This window comes from Capra hircus, chromosome 16, assembly GCF_001704415.2.
Source record: "Capra hircus breed San Clemente chromosome 16, ASM170441v1, whole genome shotgun sequence".
Lineage (NCBI taxonomy): Eukaryota > Metazoa > Chordata > Mammalia > Artiodactyla > Bovidae > Capra > Capra hircus.
This window is the reverse complement of record NC_030823.1, coordinates 58,362,960-58,390,317: the sequence shown is the minus strand read 5'-3', so window position 1 is coordinate 58,390,317 and position 27,358 is coordinate 58,362,960. Positions and strand designations below refer to the sequence as shown.

General features: G+C 37.6%; 1 protein-coding gene across 7 annotated transcripts in view; it reads right to left on the bottom strand.

The window, feature by feature from the left end:
- The window catches only part of RASAL2 (RAS protein activator like 2), a 392,645-nt gene that overhangs the window by 103,174 nt on the left and 262,113 nt on the right, over positions 1-27,358 (bottom strand). For all 7 annotated transcript variants that reach the window (XM_013970360.2, XM_013970362.2, XM_018060638.1 and 4 more), the window contains one exon: positions 4,226-4,332. In XM_013970360.2, coding sequence (XP_013825814.2) covers positions 4,226-4,332 — 107 coding nt within the window. The remainder of the gene's footprint in view (positions 1-4,225; positions 4,333-27,358) is intronic.

The window sequence follows — 27,358 nt, the reverse complement described above, 5'->3', positions numbered from 1 at the left end:
GCTTCAGTGAAACTTTTCTATATTCCCTGGCAGTGAGGGTCACCTTATGAAGAGCATCTTTCCAAAATGCTATTCCACCAGCCTGGAATACTATCCTTCCCCTGTCAACTATTTTCATTCAGCCTTTGAAATGCAGCTGAAATACTGGCTCCTTGACAAAGTCTCAGCTTACATAGTGAACTGTTAAAAACCTGTGCTACCATGCTCAACTACCTCCTTACAAATTTGGTTATTTTTCTGTCTCTTGCTATTAGACTATAAGTTCTCTTGAATGGAAATGCTGTTTTGTTCATTTCTATTTCCCCAGTACCAAGCAGTGTGCCAAGAAAGTATCAATAACTTCATCAATATCAGTCGGTGAATCACCAATACTTTGCCCAAAGTAAGCACTCAAGAAGTGTGCCAGTGTCAACAATTTCCATCAAGACTTGTTAAAAACCTATTTCATCTGCCTTCAGTTCAGTTCAGTCATTCAGTTGTGTCCGACTCTTGGCGAACCCATGGACTGCAGCAAGACAAGCTTCCCTGTCCATCACCAACTCCTGGAGCTTGCTCAAACTCATGTCCATCGAATCAGTGATCCATCTAGCCATCTCATCCTCTATCGTCCACTTCTCCTCCTGTCTTCAATCTTTCCTAGCATCAGGGTCTTTTCCAATGAGTCAGTTCTTCACATCAGGTGGCCAAAGTATTGGAACTTCAGCTTTTATTATAGTCCTTCCGATGAATATTCAGGACTGATTTCCTTTAGGATTGACTGGTTTAATCTCCTTGCTGTCCAAGGGACTCTTAACAGTCTTCTCCAACATCACAGTTCAAAAGCATCAATTCTTTGGTGCTCAGCTTTCTTTATGATCCAACTCTCACATCCAAACATGACTACTGGAAAAACCATTGCTTTGACCAGACCTTTGTTGGTAAAGTAACGTCTCTGCTTTTTAATATGCTGTCTATGTCTGTCATAGTTTTTCTTCCAAGGAGCAAGTGTCTTTTAATTTCATGGCTGCAGTCACCATCTGCAGTGATTTTGGAGCCCAAGAAAATAAAGTCTGTCCGTTTCCATTGTTTCCCCATCTATTTGCCATATAGTTATGGGACCAGATGCCGTGATCTTTGTTTTTTGAATGTTGAGTTTTAAGCCAGCTTTTTCACTCCCCTCTTTCACTTTCAGATTCTTTACTATCTGAGCCACAAGGGAAGCCTCACCTTCCCTTGGAAAGGGAAAGTCGCTCAGTTGTGTCCGACTCTTCGCGACCCCATGGACGGTAGCCTACCAGGCTTCTCAGTCCATGGGATTTTCCAGGCAAGAGTAGTGGAGTGGGTTGCCATTTCCTTCTCTGGGGATCTTCCCGACCGAGGGATCGAACCCGGGTCTCCCGCGTTGTAGGCAGACGCTTTACCCACTGAGCCACACCTTCCCTTGGTAAGCCTAAAAATAGATCTAGGAAGAATAAAGTCCTTTCGGAGAGTCCACTACCAGCTCCTTTTGGGTCCTTCTGATGGTTAATGTACCTGCTGTTCACCATAAAGGCACGTGTCAGCAAAGACACCTGAATCTTAGAAGCACAAGTACATGTGCTTAAATCTCACCCCTGCCCCTTTATAAAGTTAACATGAAAATGATCTTTGAAGTACTATATAAAGTAACAAAGTTAAGTATCTCAAAGTTAGGTTCCTTTTTGTACTGCTTTCCCAGAAAGTCTTTTGTGACATTATAAAAATATTTTGCGTTGTTCTAAAAACTAGACATACTCTTCTGGCAACATCTAAGTGCTGTTAAGTCACATTAGCTATTGGGATCACATGGAGATTTAAAAAATACACCGTCTATGGAAGTACTGCAGTGTCTCATTTAGCCAGCACATTTTGGTTTCTCTTAAAAGTTTGGTTTCTCTTTAAAACTATAAATTATTTATCCAGCATTATCAAGGAGAGAGGAACTTCAGAAACCAGATTTTTCTGAACAAGGTTCATAAAGCCTCACATATCTTTAAGATTTTAAATATTCTCAATGGATATATATCACACAATACTATACAGTTTTTCACTTTAAAAAAAAAGCCTGGTATAAACAATAAAATTTCACTTTTCCCTGATGATTCAGGACTATTATTATCGATGTCGATTACTACATTATGCACCATCCATTCTGTAATACAAAGGTACCTTTAAAGACTACTGATAAGTATATAAAGCTATTTGCCTTTATCCTAAATGGATTCAGGTTGTTTTTATGACTCTTTGTTTTCTCATTTTCTCTGCCTCCTTCTTCTACTCACTGCCTTTTCTCTTTTTAATTAAAAAAACCTTTTGTGCCATTAAAAAAAAAGTTGCAATCTGTGTGTTCTGATAGTTATTTTTCTAAATAATTGTGTAGGTGAAGACTCATGAATTGCTAAATTTTACTTAAGTGCATGGGTTTTGTGACTGCAGTTTGCTATTAAGAGGCCTATTCTTTGCCTCAGAGTTTCTAAATCCATGAGGTGGCCAAGATTATAAAGAGAGTAACAAAGGAGGGAATTCCCTGGCTGTCCAGTGCTTAGGACTCTCCCGAAGTCCAGCCCTGAGTAAGTGGTCTGTGTGTGTTAGTTGTTCAGTCATGTCTGACTCTTTGTGACCTCATGGACTGTAGCCTACCATGTGCCTCTGACCATGGGATTTCCTAGGTGAGAATACTGGAGTGGGTTGCCATTCCCTTCTCTAGGTAAGTGGTCTGTATGTGGTGCCAATCTTCATGTATATGCATCACTGGTTTATTACTTTTACTCAAAACTAATTAGTCTTATTATTAAGGTCAACCTTAAATTAGCTGTTAATTTATTGTTTAAATATAAATTAAAACTGCTATTGCCAATTAATTCAAATTTTAAAAACCCAGCCATGACTTCAGATTCAATACAGGAAGTACTTCAATGTTACCACATTTCAGAGGCAAAGTCTTCTTCAGTTACTGATGTTATTAAAAAAAGAAATTAAGTATTCACTATTCTATTCTAGCACAAAGGTAGGAAAATTTCAAATTCTAACTCAAACCTTTTCACCAAATTCTGCATATAGATAGTTTCACTATATTTGATTGGTTTCATCAGGAAAACAACGGGAAGGGAGAGAAAAGACACTTTTTTGATTCATGAAAACAATTTTAAATACATAATTATGTCTGCTAGAATAAAGAAATTTAATAAAAGGTATAACATCCAGTATTTTATAATTCCTCTCATAATCTGATTGACTATTAATCCAACACTTGCTTGTGATCTTTAAAAACAAGAAGATTTGTAAACATTTGAAAGGTGTTACAGTAATAGATATCCACAGACTCTACAAGGCACTGAGATATAACAAGGAGAAATCTCGCTTCTAGGATTAATGCAAAATAAAACATTCACTTTGGTTAATTTATAGGTAAATGCCAGCTAATACATCTCAAAATACCAGTTCTACCTAAAAGGTCATCCTAACTTTAAAAAACTGTATTGGAATAAAAAACACAATATATTAAATTGGCTGAATTTTTTTTTAATCCTTTTTTTTCCCCAATAGAAAAGGCTATTTCTACTTTTTACTGATTTCTGTTATACCCATAATAATGACCAACTACACAGATGTAATTCTTATCCAGTTTAAAAACAATTAATTTTAATGATATGATTAGAAAGTAAGCATATTTCTTATTCAATAAACAAAGAAAATGGATGAATTAAAATCTGGTTACTCCAAGTTATATCAAAGAGGTTGAAACTAGGGCTGCAACTGGTGGTCAGCTGACCTGTTCACTTACAGACTTTCCATCTCAGCCTTCTTTAGTATTCAATACTGACTCTCAGTACTGTCTCGTCAGTTTAAAGAATATTTTTAACAGGAATACTGCTTCCAGGGTATTTCTTAAGCACTTACTTGGGTGTCTAAAAGATGGCTTAAGCAAAGCACAGGCCTAGTTTTAGAATTAGAATTCACAGCTGTCTAATTCTCTGATAAATTGCTCTGGAACTTTATGAGTCTTATTCTCTGCTTAGGTTCCATCAGTTAAAATAAAATGTATGCCCCATTCTTTAAAGTAAAAAAAAAAAAAAAATTCCTACTCATACCTTTATAGAATTATGATAGGTTTTAACTAGTAACTTGATAAAGAGATTCTTGAGGAGCAAAATGTTTTGATTCCTTAGCAACTGTCTCTAACTCTAAAAAGAATAAAAGTACTCTTTTAAAGAAGAGCAGCACTTACTGGTACTTTGAAGGGTGAGGTATTCGCAGTGTCCATAGAGTTGGGTTTCTCAGATGTAGTGGTCCCTGAGATACTCCGTCTGCGTGGGGACCTTTCTGCTGGCACCTCTGGATGAGAAAAAAGAAACACTGATAAAAATCCAAATTTAGGATCTTTCACTAAACTGTAAAATTACTGATTTTTTATTCTCACAAAAAATCAGTTTGCTTTAAAGATACATTATATTTGACATCTAAGATATAATTTGTCTCTTTATCTATAAACAGATATTATCAAGACATTAAAGAAACTTGGTCACTGTTAAGAATATGCTTTAGTGTGATAGTTTGCATATCTATGCACATATAAAAAGTAATTTCCTCTGAGCTATGTTTAATATCTCTAAGTTCACTTAGTATTTGCATCTCACAGTACAGGAATCTACTGCTTTATGTCAGCCATATAAGAGTTAACAGAATCCAATAAACTATTTTTTATATTCATATGAACAAATTTAGCCTAGTGTTGAACATGATTTGATGGTGTCTGCACAAAGGTCAAAGTTCAGTTCCGTGCAGATAAGATGATTCACCAGCCTGCAACCAAAAGTCCATGAGAAGACGAAAAGCTGCTGCTAGGATAAAATAACATATATGCTTATGCAGATATAAAAATAGCTCAGCTTCTCCTTGTTCTGGCAGTATGACCTCACTAAGATCTTACTCTGGGATCCTAAATCTGTGCAAACTGACCTAACGCATTTCAGATTTTGAAGATGATGTGGTATTCTCCAATTTAATTACTATACGCTATATTAAGGTTACATTTAAAATTTTTTATAGAGCGATACATATATATGCATATATATATGCACATACACACGCACACACAGATGATAGATATATACATATTATACCTTTATCACAACTGCTTCCCATCTCCACTTCAACTGACAGACATATAGGAATCCAGCTTCTCAGACAACATTAGATAATCTCAACATGGACAAGGAAAAAAAAAAAAACACATCCTAAAAAAAGTATTCTGTGTTATCTTCCAGATCTTAAAAAATAAGGAGTAAATCGTGACTCCGGAGACTGACATTTTGATTCCTGCTGTTCTCCCTTTAAAAGATAGATGCAGTTTAAACTTCCATTTCTGGCCTCCTGGCCCCTGGGATCCGTGCTACTTCCACTTAAGAAAAAGCGTTTTTTCTCTCGCTCCCTCCCTGTGTCTTGCTCTTCCCCCTCCCTCTCTACAGCTTGCAGAGAGAGCAAGCGAGAAAGCAACACACAGGACTGCAGCTATTCAATCAATCGCTCCGGACTGCACATCCTCATTAGTTCCTTTCAGGCTATTAGCGGACGCCCAACCACTGCCTCCCCTCAGTTACAGCAAATTTCACTGTATTACACTGATCTACAGAAGAAAAAACATTTCCTGAAATTTATATTCAGCGAGTGCCAAAAGGACACCATTTTACACAGACCCAGTAATGCACACAAATCAATCCTGCCTATGAAAATCCAACTGGGAGTGCTTACTCTATTACTATCTTTGATGCTGGACACTGATTTTCTTTCCATGACTAAACGTTTCTTCACAGTGACATCCTGACCAGTAAGATATAAGCCAAATCACAACAAGCCTAATGACTGAGAGGCTGACAACATAGCGTCTTGTATGCCTGCAGTACAAGAAAGTTCCATGCTATTACTGTGCTTTAAAATAACTTTAAGTCTCTGAACTTCCCCCTAACCATCAGTTAAATGAACCTTAATGTACAAAGCCATTTTCAGAATTAGGCACACGTGAATCCTAGCACATTTCTAAAAAATGGTAGTACAATTAACGGGAATGGCACAAAGCGCTGAATTTAAACAAATCGGTCTGTCAAAGCACATTGAACAAGACCTTCAGACTTCAGGAACATGACTTTAAAGGATGATTATCTAAGTCAGGCAATTCAATCTGAAGGGCAGGCAGGTGGAGACAGGGGCTGGTGAAGGTAGAAGAAAATCTCATCTTCCCTCTGCCCATTACTGATCATTAGAAAGATACATGAGATTGACTATTACAATATAATATATTTCAGTCTCAGAATAACTGATGCAGAAACCAAATTGGGAGGAAGAAAGTCCCATTAGCAAGGATAAAATGATCTAGTGAACAGTTTCCCTTGACTTGCAATGTTCTGGCTAAGGAAAAAAAAGAATTTCCTTACTGTCTTCCAAACATCTAATTTTAGTTTTCAGGCATATGAACTCATTACGTAAATATATTTCAATGCTTTTATCTATCTGGAATTATTTTGGCTAAAATGAGCAACCACATTTCAAACCCTAACAATATGTTCTTTGTTGTACTTTTCTTTACATTCTCTTTCTGTATTACAAAACACACACACACACACACACACACACACACACACACAAAGCCCAACTCTGATGTAGATTAAAGAATGTCACTGGGTTCAAAAAGAAGAAATTAAATTACTTTTGACGTTTGAACAATTGCCTTTAAAGAGGGAAAAGTAAGGAAACAAAATAAGCTAAATCAACTGGTGATAAGAGGAGGAAGTCTACACTTGACTTTCCCAGTCCCCACAACAACGCAACTTACAACAACACAACTTATCTGCTGATGCAGAAAAGGCCTTTGGGTATTAAGGTTGTTTAGTGCCCAGACGATTCGTAACTGTTTCAAAGCTGAGAAAAGAATGTATATCCCCAAAACCAAAGTCCACTTTGGAACAGGGGAGTAGCCTCAGGAAAAGCAGAATTAATAACTTGCTGGATTAGTCACAGGCTGGCCAGCATGCTAAACCGATCTGGCTACCTTCAACTTTAAAGCTCCAAGCAGAAAGGAAAGCTGCTGCTATGCTCTTAGTGCTACATTTCTGCTGATTTGGATGGAAAATCTATACCAGTTCCAGTAGGCCAAAATATAACAGCTCTCTACCCTACCTGCCTCATGCTACATACGACTGCATTATTTTTTACCTGCTGTAAAAAATGAATATTCACTTCACAGTCACAATATTTAATTACAGTCATGTTTAAAATACGCTCACTCTCTTAAGACAAGAGGCGTATGATATTGTTTTGGTGGATAAAGGACTAAAACTAATTTGTTCATGTTCTCACCCTCTAAAAATAATATTTTTCATCTTTAGATTAAAGGGTAAAAAAAAAGTTATAAAAAGCCACTTAAGTTTTAAATATATCTCTTCATTTATTTTGCCATTGGGTGTGAACTGAGATGAGGTGACAACTTATAATAACGAGAGGTAGCCTCCACTACAGCTCCACGTAGGACGATGTACTGAACAAAGAGAATACTTGGGTGCTCTTCTTACCACCTTTACTAACTATCCGCATAATTATATGTAAAGTCATTTCAACCTTTCCTGCTCTGGTCTGCATCAATAAGCTGGGTTATTCAGACCAACCAGAGATGAAGACGAGATGAACAAGTTTATCTGCTTTGACACAAAATTAGCTTTTTGAAAGAATGGGGCTCTCTCAAACCCAAAATATATCATTACAATGTCATTTCCTCAAAATACACATTTTCTTCTATGTCAACGTGCTTTCTTTTGAAAAGCATGGTAAAATAATTGACAACTGGATAATGATAAGGACAAAGGCACTTTTGGTGGAAGACGTGCCTATTCAACAAACAGAACTCAACCCTGTCTTTCAGACCTAACAGTGTGTTCACGGCCTTCCGTTTACTTATAATGAAGCCAGTATAGCAGATGGTATTTCAGGGAGGGAAAAAGGAGGACAGAGAAAGGGAGATGAAGAAGTACAGTGATTTCACTACAGTAACTGTAGCGAATAGGTAGAGGCACTGAGAACTGCTGCTTTTGAACCGTGGTGTTGGAGAAGACTCTTGAGAATCCCTTGGACTGCAGGGATCAAACCAGTCAACCTAAAGGCAATGAGTCCTGAATACTCATTGGAAGGACTGATCCTGAAGCTGAAGCTCCAATGCTTTGGCCACCTGATACAAATAATCGACTCCTTAGAAAAGACCCTAATGCTGGGAAAGCATGAAGGCAGGAGGAGAAGGTACGACAGAGGATGAGATGGTTGGATGGCATCATGGACTCAATAGGCATGAGTTTGAGTAAGCTCCAGGAGTTGTTGATGGACAGGGAAGCCTAGTGTGCTGCCGTCCATGAGTTTGCAAAGAGTCGGACACAACTGAGCAACTGAACTGAACTGAGAGGCACTGAGGTGAGTGAAAGCCAATACTTAAGGAATTGAGGAGGTCAGCCTTGTAAATTTATCAGGGAGGGCCACTGAAGACAGGGAGATCAACCCTGGGATTTCTCTGGAAGGAATGATGCTAAAGCTGAAGCTCCAGTACTTTGGCCACCTCATGCAAAGAGCTGACTCATTGGAAAAGACTCTGATGCTGGATTGGAGGCAGGAGGAGAAGGGGATGACCGAGGATGAGATGGCTGGATGGCATCACGGACTCGATGGACGTGAGTCTGAGTGAACTCCGGGAGATGGTGATGGACAGGGAGGCCTGGTGTGCTGCGATTCATGGGGTCACAAAGAGTCGGACACGACTGAGCGACTGAACTGAACTGAACTGAAAGTGAAGTGCAGATGGGAGGCCAGTGGGGCTGCAGTCAGGAAGTGGGGATAAATAATAGCAGAAAGACTAAGAGCAATTAGGGCAGGCATGCTCAGATCATGCGGGCTTTGTAGGCCTACACATAAGGACTTAGCTTTTTCCTCTGAAAGAAAAACCACCTGGTGAAATGCACCTCATCCAGATTTACAAGTCACACAAAAATACTATGGAGTACACTGAACCAGACAGTTAAAAATGGTTAAAATAGTATGCTCTATGTTATCTGACTTTTCCACAGTAAAGACAATTTTTAAATAAAGAAATACTATGGAGATACACTTCCTGGCACTTTCTTAATTTTTTTTTAAAGGATTTTGAATAGTGAATGTGTTTGAAATGATCCTACAATATTATTACATTCAGAAAGAGAATAAGGGCAATGCTTGTATGAATTGAGGGTTAGGTTCCAAAGACCTGTGCAAATAACTTAAATGAGAACAAGAATCTGTTATGTAATGTCACTGTGATCAAATATAAGTATCAACTATATTTACTTTTTGTTCAGTCACATTTAACTAAATTTCATACACCATCATGTCATATATACATATACTTAACAATAACTATGCAGCTAAAAATGTCACAAATTCTGATAATGTCTACCACTTAGAATGAACTTCTTTTTTTTTTTAAGTGGAGGAGGTGATTCAAAAATACTTTTTTAGGAGGAAAAGATGTACTTCAAAATTATAAGCACCTCTTTTATTAATAATTTGTCTAAGGCAGAAAATTTTTTATGGTAATTTGAGCGAATATTAAATGTTTGTAATGTGCTAACCACTGGGCCTAGTATCACTCTTAGTTCTTGGGGAAGTAGTAGCCAATTTTTTACTGAGGTAGTAGCCAATTTATTGTTCTCTTAGATGAAGGTGGGGGCAAAATTTAAAAAACGATAATAACCTTACCAATATGAAAGTAATTTCTGAAAATTCAAAACAAATGATAAACAATGAATAAAGATATTTATAAAGTTTTAATTTGGTGGATAATGATGTAAGGAACCAAAATATCCTTCTCACAGCAAAATTCTCTAGTTATGATAGACCAGAAAAAATTACATATTCACAGATGCAGTCAGCTGGCATATATAAATACTTTACTAAATACTTCACATTAACAGCAACCCAAGCCAATTTCTAGTAATTTTGTGTACAGAATTATAAAACATGAATGAATGTGAATGCTCTGTCAATTTCAATTACTCATATGTCCCATTAATATTTTTGACATTATATTTAGTAAGCAAGTATTCTTATATCATTGTCAAAAAGGAATTCTTTAATTCACTTCAAAAACTTAAAAAAAAATCAAAACAAAATATGCTTGTTCACCCATTTAAGTCATTGGAATTTCAATGTATATAATGTTACTGTGAGTGAATCCACATCACTATCATCGTAAATGATGACAACAATAAATAGGATGTGATAAGTCCATGGCTCAAATTATTAATGAATGAGTTAAGCAAACAACTCATTTCTCCATGCTGTGAATTCTAAATTAGGAGACTTCTTCTTCCACAGGAGGCACAGAAGACACTTAAGGAACAGAAAAGGAAGGAAGGAACAATACTGGGAAATGGGCTTGTGCCTCTTTAGTAAGAGGGTCTTTAATAACAAACGGCAAATGTGAAAGAAAAAAAGGCTTCATGACATTTCATACTTTTTGCTGGAGGATTCCTTAAAGGTAATGGGAGCTTAAAGATGCAGGTAGAGAACAATTTTACAAAGGAAAAGTGACAAGAGCAAAGAGGAGAAAATTACACTCTGCATTTATATGGCTGCTAACACCATAGCGCCTGGGTGTTTTATAGACTTCACCACTGGATTTTCAGTAGGACATTTCCTGCCCTATCCCATTTCTACTGCTGAAAAGCCAAAGCACTGACAGTCACTACCATCCAGCTGCTCTGAAATACAAATCCCCAGAGCCACTTTAATTCATCCAATTTGTATCATTTAGACTGCAGTACTTCACTCAAACAAGCAGTCCTTTCAAGTCCGCATGCCCTAGACACATTTCAATACGTATGAATTGGTGCTAAGTACAGAAACGGAGTGAATTCTCAGAAAGTAAAGCCATCCAGTCTCTCCCACCTTTTCTTCACCTCAACAAATTTATCCTCTATTATTATTACTTCTAAAAATTCTGCTTGTTAATATAGTAGGAGAACAGACATCCCTCTGGTCACACAATCTGAACACCCACAAGTGTATCGTTTCTTTAACTTAGGGTTTCACATGATGATGATGGATGAGATGATAGAGAACAATTTTTACTGTCAACCAAAAAGAATAAGAAAACAGTTTAGGGATATTTATATGGTTATCTGGGATTCCCTGGTGGCTCAGACAGTAAAGCGTCTGCCCACAATGTGGGAGACCCAGGTTCAATCCCTGTGTTGGGAAGATCCCCTGCAGAAGGAAATGGCAGCCCACTCCAGTACTCTTGCCTAGAAAATTCCATGGATGGAGGAGCCTGGTGGGCTATAGTCCATGGGGTCGCAAAGAGTCAGACACTACTGAGCGGCTTCACTTTCACTTTCATATGGTTATCTTGGGCTTCCCTGGTGGCTCAGATGGTAGAGAAACCACCTGTAATGAAGGAGACCTGGGTTCGATCCCTAGATTGGGAAGAGCCACTGGAGGAGGGCACGGCAACCCACTCCAGTATTCTTGCCTGGAGAATCCCCATGGACAGAGAGGAGCCTGCAGGGCTACAGTCCATGGGGCTGCAGAGTCGAACACAACTGAGTGACTAAGCACAGCACATATGGTTATCTTAAGTTTCAAATACAAAGCATATCTCTGGTTCTTAGTGAAAACAACTAGGGATCTTAGTAGCAGCAATAAAAGTATAGCAAGGACAACTGCAACACCAAACTATCATTTTTATTCCTTATTACATGCTAGTATTTCATATTAATTTTCTCTTTAATCCTCACAAATCTCTGGAATTGGAATTATGCCCCCATTTCACAGATGGGAAAGGAAGGAGATGATCTATTACTCCACTCAGTTTGCAGGGCTGGTAAAGGCAGAATCAGGGTTAGAACCCATGCAGTCTGGATCCAGAGGCTATGCTTTTAATTACCCTGCACGCTATCCGTCCCACTTGTGTTTTGTATCGTGGACTGTAATGAATAAAAAGTAAGATAAACAATCATGGAAACTCCAGTTTTTCTCATTTCCTCTTAAAAATAACTCAAAGAACTCTAACAAGTGCACGTGGTTCTTCATATTTTAAAGAGAACTAAATCATACTCTTTGGTGGATAATTTACTGCAAATGAAACCCCATCAAAGGAAACTCAATCCTGGAATGCTGATGATAATAAGAACATTCTAATCAAGAAACAAAGAGGGGTGAGGCAATGGGGTAAAGAAGGAGAAAAGTTAACTTGCTTAATGAAATGGTAAAAAAAAAAAAAAAAAAAAACTTGAACAAAATAGGAATTAAGCTATAAAGAATTTCTACTACTGATTCTTTGAATTAAAAAGTACAAAAAAAGCCCTCCAAAAAATAAACTGCCCTTAAGGGGATGGATGAATAAGCAGAGAACAGAGTTTTTAGGGTAGTGAAAATATTATGTATGATACTGTAAGGGAGGGTACATGTCATTATCTGTCCAAACCTACAAAATATACAACATTTAGAAAGAATCCTAATGTAAACCATGTACTTTGGGTGATTATGATATTAGTGTAGGTTCAGCAGCTGTAACAAATGTACCACTCTGGTGGGGGATATTGATAAGGGGGAGACTGTGCATTTGTAGGGACAAGGGGACATAGGAAAAAAAATCTGTAACTTTCTCTTAATTTTGCTGTGAACCTAAAACTCCTCTAAAAGAACAGTCTTCAAAAAAAGAAAAGAAAACCCATCCATCTGTCCACTTACAAAGTAATTTTCAGTACACTTAAGTGGAAAGGTAACTACTTAGGTGAATTTTATAGACAAACATTGACAAAAAGCTTAAGACTTTAGGTTTAGAAAGAACAGTCTCCAAATAACTAGAAAGCATTGTTCAGCATAAAACAATTGTTTTGAACATTTCAATCTAATTATTTATAGTGAAATGAAAGTGAAATCGCTCAGTCATGTCCAACTTTTTGCGACCCCATGGACTGTAGCCTACCAGGCTTCTCTGTCCATGGGATTTTCCAGGCAAGGGTACTGGAGTGGGTTGCCATTTCCTTCTTCAGGGGATCTTCCCAACCCAGGAATCGAACCTGGGTCTCCTGCATTGCAGACAGACACTTTACCCTCTGAGCCATTTCCTTAATTTCATAGCTTTGCTTTGGTGAAGAATAATTTGTCTTCCATTCTGGAAGATATTCTTCTAACTTATGGAGATATTCTCAGACTTTACCTAAACTTTTCCCATAACTGACTTAACAATGTGTTCTCTTTATTAGTATGTTTCAAATATAATTCTGGGTAAATCTGATTTATTCACACCATGATTTCAGTGTTCATCTCTAAAAATCTTTTGTAAAAAGATCTGATCCTCGATTATGTCAGGGTCCTTTAAGACTAATTTGGATTTTATTCCCCAATAGACATTAACAGAAAGCACTGAAAGTACTGAAAACATAAAAATATATCAGCCTCTAACATGAGATGGCTGGATGGCATCACTGACTCGATGGACGTGAGTCTGAGTGAACTCCGGGAGATAGTGATGGACAGGGAGGCCTGGCGTGCTGCAATTCATGGGGTCGCAAAGAGCTGGACACGACTGAGCGACTGAACTGAACTGAACATAAAGATGAGAAATTAATCATTTACTGAGGACCAAATATGCATGAGGTGCTATACAAAAACCAAGTCTCTACAGTGAAAGTAACAGGAAAGGGAGACACCTATTATCTATAATGCTGATTGGTATACTTCAGCCACCAAACTGTCAAGTCTCTCTTCAAACTGTGGCTTCATTTTGTTCTCTGTATTTCCACTACCATGTATCACTCTAGTGCAGGACTTTTTATTTTCTCATGTAGATAATGGCCAGACCCTCCTAACTAATCTCATTGATTCCTGTCTTAAAGCTATCCTGATCACCATTACCAGATTAAGCTCTCTAAAACATTACTTTCTTGATATAATTACCTTCCCAGAAATCTTACAGATAGACAATCACACATTGAAAAAGAATATCACCTAGCTCCTACCTTACACAGTCACTCTTTCCTGCCAACACTTTGCAACAAATTGCCTTGGTCAGATGATCTCTGATCTTAAACGGCCATATTAATTCCTCTATGTCTGTCTTTGTTAATGGTGTTCACTTTTCTGCCAAATCTAAGGTAACCTTCAATACCAACTTCAATTCATCTGCTTCCATAAAGCCAGGCCTAATTATTCACATTTCTTTGATTTCCAAGTAATATATTTGTGTAAGTTCCCATTACTTGATTATATGTTCTCTAGTTTTGGGTATCAAACTACCTAAATTTAGGTGTTTGAACAATGGTGATCCTGTCTAAATTTTCAAAGGAAATAAATTTTAATAAATAGAACTCTCTCAACTTTAAGTATTTCTCCCACAGTGTTTCCATAAACTGTTTGCATCCATTCTTGTCTTGCATGGAACACTGAAACAGAAGATATATGGTAACAAATAAATTTTAACTAAATAACTAAAAAATAGTTCAGCATAGTCTGGTTGCCTTTTTTCTCCTTTAATAAACACATGTGATCTCACAGAATTGCCAATTTTTTTGTATGTTAAAATGATAAAATAGCAATTTCATATGGTTCAACTTAATTCATAATAAAAATGTTAATAAATTTTCTATTTATTTCTAATTCACATATGGCATTAAAGCATATCACTAGTCAAGTTTAAGAATTAATCTCATTTTATGTCTATTAGCTTGAATCTTACACTATAATTGAGATTTTAGTAAAGAAACTTCATGGGAGATTAAGTTTTTCCTTCTATGAATCATTCTATTTAAAAGTTCACAAATTTTCAGGTTGTAGAAGCACACTTAAACATAAATTAATCAGTTTAAGTCTTGATACTTTCTATTAGTTTTCACTTTCCTGGGATATTTGCTCAGCTTGATTTCCTCTAGTTTTTAATTTACATATCCATAAAAGAAAAATGTTTAAAGAACTTTATTTTCCCCCCTTTTCTAAGGATATTCCATCAACAAAGGATGTAACCATGACCACCTATGGGCTCAATATGAATTCAATTCCCATGCTTAGGTTTTAGCATGGTTCTTAGCATTTTTTTTAAATTTAGATACTAGAATGTCCATTTATTCATTTGCAATAAAAAACTGAACTATCACTGATTGTAAATACTAACACAAGTGTGATCCAGCATTTATTCTTTTTCACAAGTCAAGCTATATGAGAAATCAAACCACAATCAGTGGTACATTTTAAACTACTGATTCAATTTCTTTAATGATTATAAGTAGCAGAACTACTTACATTTTTTATTCCTACTGTAGTTAATTTAAATAAATTCTTTCTTTAAAATGTCCATTTTCTCTCATTTTTTTCAAATATATTAGCATAAAGTTGTTCATGATAGTCTATTTGTTAGGTCTCTAATTTTTGTAATTGTGTTCTTTTTCCCATTTTTAAGATTGTTTAACTTGTACTTTCTCTTTCATCTTGATCAAATCTTGACAGTTTTATTTTCATTGGACTTCTTTAAGAAACAAACTTTAGCTTTATTGATTCTATTTATTTCCGCCTTCTGTTCTATTATCATCTGCTGTCATCTTCATTATTTCTTTCCCTGAACTTTCTTTGGGTCTATTCTTTCTTTTTCTACCTTGTTGAACTTATTGAATGCTCAATTGGTCCACTTAATTTTATTCTTTTCAATATAAAAGATAAGGGCTATAAGTTTCACTTAATACCTATTTTAGCAATATTTTATAAGTTTTAATATGTACTATTTTTAGGATGTTCAGTTCTATTTCCATTGGGTTTTTTTCTTTTGAATTTTTAACTTAAAAACTTTCAACCTTAAAAGTTTTCAAAAAGAAAAGTTTTAAGAGTAAATTTTTTTGGTACTAATTTTTGACTTGGTTCATCTATGATCAAGAGGATATGTTTGTATGATATAAAGAATTTGATTTGTTGAGATTTATTTATGTCTCAACAAATGGAGAAGGAAATGGCAATCCACTCCAGTACTCTTGCCTGGAAAATCCCATGGATGGAGCAGCCTGGTAGGCTGCAGTGCATGGGATCGCGACGAGTCGGACACGACTGAGTGACTCCACTTTCACTTTTCACTTTCATGCACTGGAGAAGGCAATGGCAACCCACTCCAGTATTCTTGCCTGGAGACTCCCAGGGATGGGGGAGCCTGGTGGGCTGCCATCTATGGGGTCGCACAGAGGCGGACACAACTAAAGTGACTTAGCAGCAGCATTTATGTCTCAATCTACTGTTGGTTTTCGTAAGATTCCACATGTACTTCAGAAGACTACATAATTGTTGGACTTCAGAATTCTAGTGTGTCCATTAACTAAAGCATACTGTGTGTTTTTTTTTTTTTAAATATTTTCTATACCCTCAACACTCTGTCCATGGGAAAGACTAAAGGCAGGAGGAGAAGGGGACAACTGAGGATAAGGATGAGGATGGCATCACCAACTCGATTGACATGAGTTTGGGCAAGCTTCGGGAGTTGCTAATGGACAGGGAAGCCTGGCGTGCAGCAGTCCATGGGATAGCAGAGTTGGAAACAACTTAGAGACTAAACTGAATACCCTTAAAAATTTTTGTAGATAGGGTCAGGTCACAGATTTATCTATTTCTCTGTATACTTCTGTCGATTTTTGCCTTATAAATTTTAAGGCTTTATTTTTTAAGTGCATATAAAACTGTTATAACTTTCTAGTGATTTTTATATTTTGTTACTACTATAGGGATCTCCTTTATTTCTAGCAACATTTTTTGACATAAAGATCCATTTGATTTCATTTTCATGGCTATGGTAGCTCTCTTTTAATCAGTATTTGTCTGGTATATCGTCTCCCAAAACTTTTACTTTAATGGAGGGGTTTTTTTGTTGTTGTTTTTTGAGAAAATTATTTTTTTTAATTTTTTTTTGAAGTTTAGTTGATTTATGTGTGCGCGCGCACTTAGTCACTCAGTTACGTCCGACTCTGCGACCTCATGGACTGTAGCCTGCGAGCCAGGTACCTCCTGTCCTTGGGGATTCTCCAGGCAAGAATACTGGACTGGGTTGCCATGCACTCCTCCAGGGGATCTTCCCAACCCGAACTCAGGTCTCCCACATTACAGGCAGATTCTTTACTGTCTGAGCCACCAGGGAAGCCCAAGAATACTGGAGTGGGTAGCCTATTCCTTCTCCAGGGTACCTTCCTGACCCAGAAATCAAACCAGGGTCTCCTGTATTGCAGGCATATTCTTTACCAGCTGACCAAGGAAGCCCATAGTTGATTTATAATATCACGTAAATTCAGGGTGTATAGCACAGTGATTCAGTTATACATATACATATATATCCTCTTTTTTAGATTACTTACCCTTAAAGGTTATTACATGGGTCCTTGTTGGTTATGTATTTCATACACAGTAGTGTGTATATGTTAATCCTAACTTTCTATTTTATACCTTTCACCACCACCACCAAAACTTTTGCTTTAACCTTCCTAGGTTCTTAGTCTCTATTTTTTTTTTTTTACTGCACCATGCAGCATGTGTGATCAAACTGGTGCTCCTTGTAGCAGAAGCTGAGTCTTAACTACTGGACCACCAGGGAAGTCCCACTAATGTCTCTCTTATTCACAGCACTAAAAACAAAAATTAAGTCTAACATACCTTACTCTTAACATTTTCATATATTATGTTTTCTGATATAGTTGGATTTTATTTTTACCATCTTATTTTTTCTAGTTACTGTATTTCTATGTTTTTTGTTTTTCTATTTCTCAGAATGACCAAGTTTTTAAAGTTCATTTTCCCCTCTAAAGCTTTTGAAGCTATACACTCTATTTTTACTCTTCTAATAGTTGTCGTTAACATTTTAACATGTGTACCTAAAGCCTAGAGCTAGCCCTGATTTCTCACCTTCTCTTGAATAATTCAAAGATCTTAAAATACTTCAATTTCAATCACCCCTTCCTATCTCTGACATAACTACTATTGTCCACTATTTTAGTTTTAGCTTATCACAACAGTGGTTATGAATGCCCAGGGGATTTTTGTCCTCCTCTCTCAACAGTCCAGACTAAGATAAATAAGATCTGTCAGTTTTTGTCTGTGAGCAGATTTTTAAATTTCCATGTTCACTCTTCAAGGAACTCGTCCTATGAGGGACAGTGGGGTGGGGCGTTCAGTTCTAATTCCTCACTTCAGTCCCTAAACCTATCTCCTATGGTCACCTATCTTGTGACCATTAAAACTTAACTTTCAGGAATTCTGAGTCAGGCAAATGCCCCCAGGGCAACTCACTACCTGGATTTTTAGTTGTTATCTTTTGTTCTCTTCCTGGGAATTTTCTTTCCTTCCAGAGTAGAGAGTTCAGCTGTTTAGTTTAAAATGTTTGTTTCAACAGATACTTACTTGTAAGTTCAGTATCTTGCTCTCTCCTCTAAGAAGATGCACAAGTCTCCCTAATTTTAAAAGATAGGTACCTTTTTCTTTGTGTCAGTCACAGGTCTCTCCAGCAAGAGACAACCTGTGGCTCTCACTGTAGAGTCCCTTGGACTGCAAGGAGATCCAACCAGTCCATCCTAAAGGAAATCAGTCCTGAATATTCATTGGGAGGACTGATGCTGAAGCTGAAACACCAATACTTTGGCCACCTGATGCAAAGAATTGACTCACTGGAAAAAACCCTGATGCTGGGAAAGATTGAAGGCAGGAGGAGAAGAGAACAACAGAGGATGAGATGGTTTGATTGCAACACCAACTCGATGAACATGAGTTTGAGCAAGCTCCGGGAGTTGGTGATGGACAGGGAGGCCTGGCGTGCTGCAGTCCATGGGGTTGCAAAGAGTCAGACACGACTGAGCGACTGAACTGAACTCACTGTCTCACCATCTTCTGTCTTTCTCAGTGTTATAAAATCTGACTTCTTCTCCTTCAGTTCTAACGAATGAAATAGCACTGATAACTTCACAGGTTATTAAAAGTCTCCTAATTGTCCAATCCAGTGTATTTTCTGACTTTCCTTGGGCTGTTGTAACCAACACTACTGACCACCCTGCCGACCTTTTCTATCTTGTTTCTGTCTTTTTGTTGTCGCTGTTTAGTCTCTAAAGTCATGCCTGACGCTTTTGTGACCCCCATGGACTGTAGCCTGCCAGGCTCCTCTGTCCATGGCATTTCTCAGGTAAGAAACTGGAGTGGGGATGGCCATTTCCTTCTCCAGGGGATCTTCCCAACCCAGGGATTGAACCCATGTATTCTTTACCACTGAGCCACTTGCAATAACACACCATCCTGGCTGGCTTTCCCCCCACCATTAGGACTGTTCTGTATCTCCTCTTTTTCCACCCACCCTACCCCCATCTTTGGCGTTCTTCAAGATTCAGTTCCTGCTCTCTACTTTTTCTCGACAGTCTCTCAGTAGTACATCACCTGCAAATGCTCCAACAATCTTTCTTCTCTAGGGTGGCTCCTAAACACCACTCTCTACTTGTGACTTCATTTCCAATCATCAGAACTATATTTCTATCCAGATGCATACCAGTCCCCTCAAACTCAATATATCTAAATAGAAATCATTCTCTCCCCTTAAAAACTGACTCCCTTTTCCAACTTCTCTGTTCTTAGTAGTAGTACCACCATCCTTCCAACTTCAAAAACAGTCTATGATTCATTTTGTTTCCCATTCCTCAGATCAGTCATAAATTCTGATCAATCCATTGTAATCTCTCTGTCTTTTCATCTCAATTATTCATCTGAGCTGTGCAAATACTCATGGGTAACTGAAGTGTATCTAGGTACTGAAAAGACAGAGAATTGAGCCCCTGATGTGAAGGCATTCATAGTCTAGATTAATAATAAATAAAGAAACACCTAATTATAATATGGAGAGTTAAATGTTAAAATAGAAGCACTTATTTCATATCTGGACTACTGTCATAGCTTTCAAAGAGGTTTAACTGCTTCAAGGTTATTCCAACAATGTGACACTTTCAGATATGTCTTCCTGAAAAAACGATCTTGACCATATCTTTTTCTTGTTCAAGAATCTTAATTCTTCTCAATTGCTTTCAGGGTTAACATTGTCACTAATTAGCCTGTTATGAAAGATCCTAAACAGTGAACCACCAAATATCCTTCAAGTATTATTTCTCAACACTTCTTCAAATGAACTTTCCATTCCTTTCAAATCAGTTTACTCTTTAGACATGAATATAATTTAATATTCCTCACGACACTCCCTTCATACAGCAAACTCCATCATTTTCATAAGAATAGATTCTATCTTTGAAGATTCAGATTAAAACCTATCTCTATAAGTTGATTTTCAGTATCACTAGTCAAAAATGATGTCTCTATTCTTCAAAGGCTCAAAGCAATTTTTTCTTGGATAAATCATCTTACAATCAGGTACTGCCTTATTTTATTTTCTCCATTGTTGTCTTGAATTATTAATTCTTTCTCACTTAATTGTACATAGTTCGTGTTTTCTCCCCAACTAAACTCTATGCTTCTCAGCAGTTCTATCTTCTACTTCTTTGTATCCAGCCACAGTGCCTAACACAGTATCTTGTTTATGAGCAAGATTTGAAACAGGGCTGGGGTTTGGAAAGTTCAGTTTGGATGAAGGAACACAGATGATATTAATAGAAGAAACAGTACATGCAAAGATGGAGAAAGGGCAAGGTTTATTCCAGATAGAGAAAATTAATCAATTTGGTAGAATGAAGGGTCCTTCCTATCTCTGACTTAGCAATACCAAAAGGAATATTGGCATGTGAGGTGGAAGGGCCAGAATAATTTCTAAAGTAAGGAAGTAAGGAGTTTTATCTGACAGGGGATGAGGGAGCCATGGAATTTTTAAATAGGCTAATGAAGAGGGCACATTTTCATGAAGTTTCATCAAACAAGCAGTGCACTAAATTAATAGGAAGGCCTGAACATCAGTTGAGTAGCTTTAGTGCAGAGATGAAATAGTGAATGAAGCCTGACCAGCACTGAGTGCTTTTCTTTCATCTTCTCTCCTAGAGGGAAATCAGCCATAGAATTCCTTAGGTAAAGAAAGACAGTTGCGTTGGTTCTCTGATTCAATGTCCGTTTCAGTTCCACTTATCCTAGATTCACCATAAAGTAGATTGATTTCTCTTGCTATCTTCATTGGGAGAAGCACATTTTCATTAATGGTAACTACATTAGCAAATGACTCGTTGCAAGTTAGTCCATGCTATATCAAAGAGAGTTTGCTCCCACTTTAATAAATGCCTATTTTTCCACAGATGGAGGTGTTTGCTACCCGTGGTCAGGACTGAGCTTCAGTCCCTAAACTAAGATTGGCTGTCACCCAGGGCTCAGCCCTGCTACAGTAGAGTACAGGATACCTAGCTATCTACTCACTCAGTAACTAACTTCTTGCTACAGCCCTTGAGCAGAATCAGGACTCTGATTTATCTGTGTTTTATCCTTTATCTTTATTATCACCATCTGTGGTTAAAGAAGAATGGGAGTGGGGTGGGAGGGGGCGCAAACTATAGTACTTTTTATTTACCATCTCTATTTATTTGGTCAAATCCTTTATAGCCATAGTAGCGAAATGGCCAAAAAAAGAAAGAAATTAATCTCGAGGACTGATAATCAGAATTCATAAAAATATCATGCAAGAGTCGGAAAGATCTTTAGTGATGACTACTTTCCCTGCCCACAATGCAGTAGGGTCTAAGTGGTTGGTTTTACTCAGGAATATTGATATTTGCTTTTCTTCACTGTTATTTCTCTATGGGTGTGGGGGAAGGGAATGTGAAGCAAGTGGATTTAGAGAGGCTTCAGAGAAATGAGGAGTTAAGAGATACACGCATTTCTTAAAGTCACCCAAATGCCCAAGATAAGTGAGGCAATGATAAGCAAATTAAGAATAGGATTAATATCTAAATATATGTACGGAGTCCTTGTAGAATTAAAAAAAAAGATTAAGATGATTCTTTACATCGAAACTGCATAAAAAAAGAAATCATTTGTGGAATTTTAAAGTTGAAAACCTAATTGAATTAATAAAGTAGAAATGTATGCTAAATATAACAAAAGAAAGTAAAATAAGATAGAGATATCTTTTGGAATGGCAGAAGACTTTTCACAGGTCACAGAGAATACTCATGAGGAATAAATTAGAACACCATAAATTGTGCCCCTTTATAATAAAGGTATACGAGTATTTAGGGAAACATATTATGAAATTAATCCAATTTATTAAAAAATAAATTTGAAGGTAATTATTAATCTAGCAAAGTATTCACAAGTATGATTTTTATAAATATCAAGCTCTCCTATTAATTTAAGATATCTAAGTGCAATGGGTTTATAGCCTAACTTTCCTAGGAATTTATTATATCAATAATACCATAACCAATAATTGCTTTACTTAGAAATTTATTAGAAAGCACCTGTAAATGGAAAGTTAAAGTAATAATTGGTCCTTGTGTTCTCTTTTACATACTCAGTAGAAATCTTATATATGAACATTACAAATATTTCAAACCTTGCATAAAAGTTACTTCTCAATTCATATGTTGGCTTTTCTTGCACACAAAGCCTACTCCCACGCTCACAAGGCAAGCCTCATCATCTCTGTATTGAAAGGTATAGTAAAACAACAATATATTTTGACTAGCAGAAGTTCTCTAAATACCACAAACAGCTGACCAGATGACATGGTAAGCCTTGCATGGAGCTGGCACTCTTTGTTAAAGCCAAGCAAACTGTCTCTTATTTCTCGTAGCCAATGTTGGTGGCACTATTTCTACAGTCATAAACAAAACTTGAAAAGCAAAGAACTTAAACAAATTCTGTTAATTCCTCTTCCCCCTTTTAAAAATACAAAAGTGGATTTTAGACAATTTGGGGGTGGGGGGGCGTCATGCTCCCCAAAGTAAGAGAAGTTCAGACAACAAAGGGTTAAAAGAACAAGCAGAGCCCTACCGTACCCAGAAATGACAGAAGGCTCTTCTCCTCTTCCGTGCTACTATCCAACCACTCGGCCACATCACCGGGGGAAAGGAGACTCATTCTCCAGCCAGAAAACTTTTCCATACAGAGCACAATTACTGAATGATGGAGCGGGAAAAGAAAGATACAGAGACTAAATTCTTGGGGGTCTAACACCTAAATTGCTGGCTAGGCGGTAATAATGAGAGAGAAACTGTGATCCTCCCTCCACTCTGAATTCTGTCTCTGTGACACCAGTCTAATACAACGGGGGGGAGGGGGAAGGAAACAGAGAGGGTTAAAAGAGGGTGATAGAAGAGAAGGGAAGAAAGGTCTGTCCTTCAGTCTCTTGGTGTTAAGCTTTAGCCTGAAAGAAAAGCCAGCATAAAACTGAATAATGATTTGTGTTCAATGTCAGAAGAGAGCAAAAGGAAAATAAAGAACAAAGATACTCAAAGAAAAAGAAACAGGTTCCTACACTGAGACAGCTTAGATAACTGGACAGCACAATAGCTAATCAGTTAAGTAAATCATATCATCAAACAAAAACAAAGGCAAAGGAACAAATTCAGCATTTTGTTTTGTTCTGAGAAGAAAGGTTTTCAAATTCCCTTTCAGTCTGCCGAGAGAACCGCAGCCCCTAACCCTTTCCTGCTTTAGCTGTTTCAACAGCATCCCAGCCCCCTTGACGAAGATTTCCTGCAAGCAAAGGCAGGTTGATAAATCTGTGAATAGGAAGCTCTCATCCCTCCTTTCTTCTGCTCCTCCTCCATCCCTCCCCCCACCTCGCATGGCGACTGCATTGATCGACAATAATGGAATCTGTAACTGACTGCCAACAGCAACATTAAGGATATTACAAGTCCACTTCATAAGAATTTGAGCCGGTGGTCGGAACTTGGGGGCAACTCTGGGCTTGTAGTCAATAGCTTTGTCTTTCTTAGCCAGAAAGAAAAGGGTGTGCGTGTGTGCATGTGTGTGTGTGCGTGTGTGTGTGTGTGTGTGTGTGTGCGTATAAAGGAAAGAAGGCTGAAACCTGAAAGAAGTAAGAGAAGTGAGCTTGTTGGGCTAAAGATTCAGAGATCCATGAATGGAACCAACTACTGTCCTTCAACTCCCGTCACACTTACAATGTCATTGCAAAGGAGTCAGAGCCAGATGGATTTTTTTAATGTGATTTACATTACAAATCTACATGGTTTGATTTAGGATTATCTCACAGGCTTATACCTTATTAATAGGCAGAGAAAAATCAAGCAGAAGATGTATTTTGAGAGACCCATAAATCACTAATATCCCTGTTCTCTGGAGATTGATTGGGTTTGTTACTGTGAAAAAAAAAATCACTCAGAGCTTTCCCCTGCATTAGCAAAACATTAGCTCTGTTCCCCACAATCCACTCTTTCTTTCTATTCTAGCAATCTGCCTTCAGAGAGCATTCTTACTGCTTAAGGATTACTATCTCAATATACTCTGAATCCATACCCTCTTTCCCACGTTTACTTCATTATTCTTCATCTGGACTCTTATTCACTTGTAAGTTCCCTGAGGACACAGCTTTGTAACCCTGGCAGCTAGAGCAGTGCCTGGCACTGAAGGGTTCACTTAATATTTACTGAAGTTTTGGTTGGCTGCTCTGAAAGTTTCAACAGCTTCCACTTTGGCAGGAGATCTCAGGCTGGATATTTCAGGATCTCTTTTTAAAATTAGTCATTTTGATAGACAGTGACTTAAAAGCTGTTCTAGCAGTGGCACCAACTGATTAAGAAAATAGAAACCCTAAAAAAGGGGGAGGGAGGGTAGTATGAATTAATAACATTTAAATAAATCTATATTTTGTTATTCAAAATAACTACATAAAACTGAAAAACAGTAACAAATATGTATAAAAGACTTTTTTATTGAAATGTCTTGCTTGCTTATAATTCCTTTGTAGTAACTTAAAAACACATCAGTATTTCTGGAGCTCCCAGGCTGAAATCATTGGCCTAGAGCATCAAGTTCAAACTCTCTGGTGAGATGTGGCTCTTGTGCTTTTTTTCTTGGTAGTGGCCCTCAGACTCTCCTTGGCTCAGCCAGCCTGTACTGTTTACATCTCCCCAACGCCTCTTCACGTTTGACTTAGAGTAATCTAACAAAAGCAGGGGAAAAAGTCTACCTGCTTTGCTCTTTGGTGTATCTCTAACACAATCATTATCTGGCACACAGTAGGTGCTCAAAAATTTTTGTTGAGTTTCATATTTCCTGTGAGGTATCATTCAATCATACATACTTGACATCGAACTAATCCACTGAGGCTCAGCTCAAATACCGCCTCTCCAGGTCTTCCCTGGCACTTTAATGCAGAGTTAGCAGCGTTCTCATCCACACGGGTACTGTCATTACTCCTAGTACTTTTCCGAAATATTTCGTTTAGGTGGTTATTTCCTCCGCTATACCTTAAGAAGGCAAAAAGTGTGTTCTACTAATTAAAAAATTTTAATGCCTATATACAGTGAATGATCAGTAAATGTTCATTGTGTGATATGTTACTGAAAGTAAGACTGTGATCCTATATACTAAAGATAGATTATTACAAAAGGATCCCATATGTTCCTGATGTAAGGTTCCATACCACTTGTCTCCGAATCAACAGCCGAAACAGAATCTAGTTAAGGAAAAGGTCTTTTATGTATTTTACCAAAGAAAAGACTGTACGGACAGAAAGGCATCATCAAAATAATCCAGTACTATAAACTCCCCTTCCGTAAACAAAATTAGCATATTAGGCACCTAAGAAAAGGTTCTAGGTTAAAATGTTCTCATAATATATAGAGTCTCACACTGTTTTCTTTGCTTACAATAGAAACATAATTTGAATTAGTCCTCCTTATGTAAAATTTTCCTTACAGATAAAGCAATGAAATTTGCCTGACAGTGTAACCATTCTATAGTGGGCTGTACATCTTCCTAAAATATGAGCCAGAGACTTTGAAATACTGTTAAGTTGGGCTCACAGTTAAGAAATAATGCCTGATGACAGTCTTTTCAACAAGTGACCAAATCCTGTAGATTCTGGTGGTTTACTGTGTGCCTGAAGTGTACTAAGGACTTTAATCAACATTAATCAGCATTTGTTAACTTTATTCCTTATTTTCCTAATAACATTGAAAGCATCTGGAAAATGTGACTGAAAGAATTTCTACTTGAGGGCATTTATGTTTGTGTGTGTGTGTGTTTGTGTGTGTGTGTGTACACACATGCACATACGCACATGCATCTGCTGCTCACCGGGCTATAACCTACTGAAGTATTTTCTAGGCACTTTACTAAGTGTTTTACATATAATATATCTCATTTAAAACTCTTAAATGACAATGTAAGATGCATATTATCTTCATTTCACAGATGAGAAAACCAAACATCATAAAACTTGTTCAAGGTAACAAAGGTAGTTAGAGAAATGAAATTTAAACTTCTCAATATTTGGCCAAGGTTCCCTACTACACTAATCTATATCCTACAAAGACTAATTTAGGCAGGAGTTAGCTAACTTCTCCCATAGAAGGCCAGATAGTAAACATTTTAGGCTTTGTGCGCTATACAGTCTCCTTCAGAGCTATTTGAACTCTACTGTGCATAAGTGGGAAAAGGCAATGGCACCCCACTCCAGTACTCTTGCCTGGAAAATCCCATGGATGGAGGAGCCTGGTAGGCTGCAGTTCATGGGGTCGCTAAGAGTTGGACATGACTGAGCGACTTCACTTTCACTTTTCACTTTCATGCATTGGAGAAGGAAATGGCAACCCACTCCAGTGTTCTTGCTTGGAGAATCCCAGGGACAGAGGAGCCTGCTGGGCTGCCGTCTATGGGGTCGCACAGAGTCGGACACGACTGAAGCGACTTAGCAGCAGCAGCAGCAGCAGTGCCTAAGTGTGTGATAAGTCTCTTCAATCGTGTCTGACTCTGTGCAGCCCTATGCACTGCAGCCTGCCAAATTTCTCTGTCCATGGGATTCTCCAAGGAAGAATACTGGAGTGGGTTGCCATGCCCTTCTCTAAGGGATCGTCCTGACACAGGGGTCGAGCCTGTGTCCCTTAGTCTACCTGCAGTGGCAGGCGGGTTCCTTACCATCAGTGCCACCTGGGAAGCCTGTCAGAGCACAAAAGCAGTCACAGACAATATGCTGATGAAAGGGCATGGCTGTATTCCAATGTAAGTTTATTTACGGAAAAAAAAAGAAAAAACAAGCTGTGAGGTGTAGTTTACTGACTCCTGACTTAGGTCTACACTGTCACTGTCAATCTTTTTAAAGTAACTAATACATGTATAGTTGTCTGCCAGGCCCCTATGAAAAGAATTATTTGCCTTGGTCAAAAAAGTTTTATTT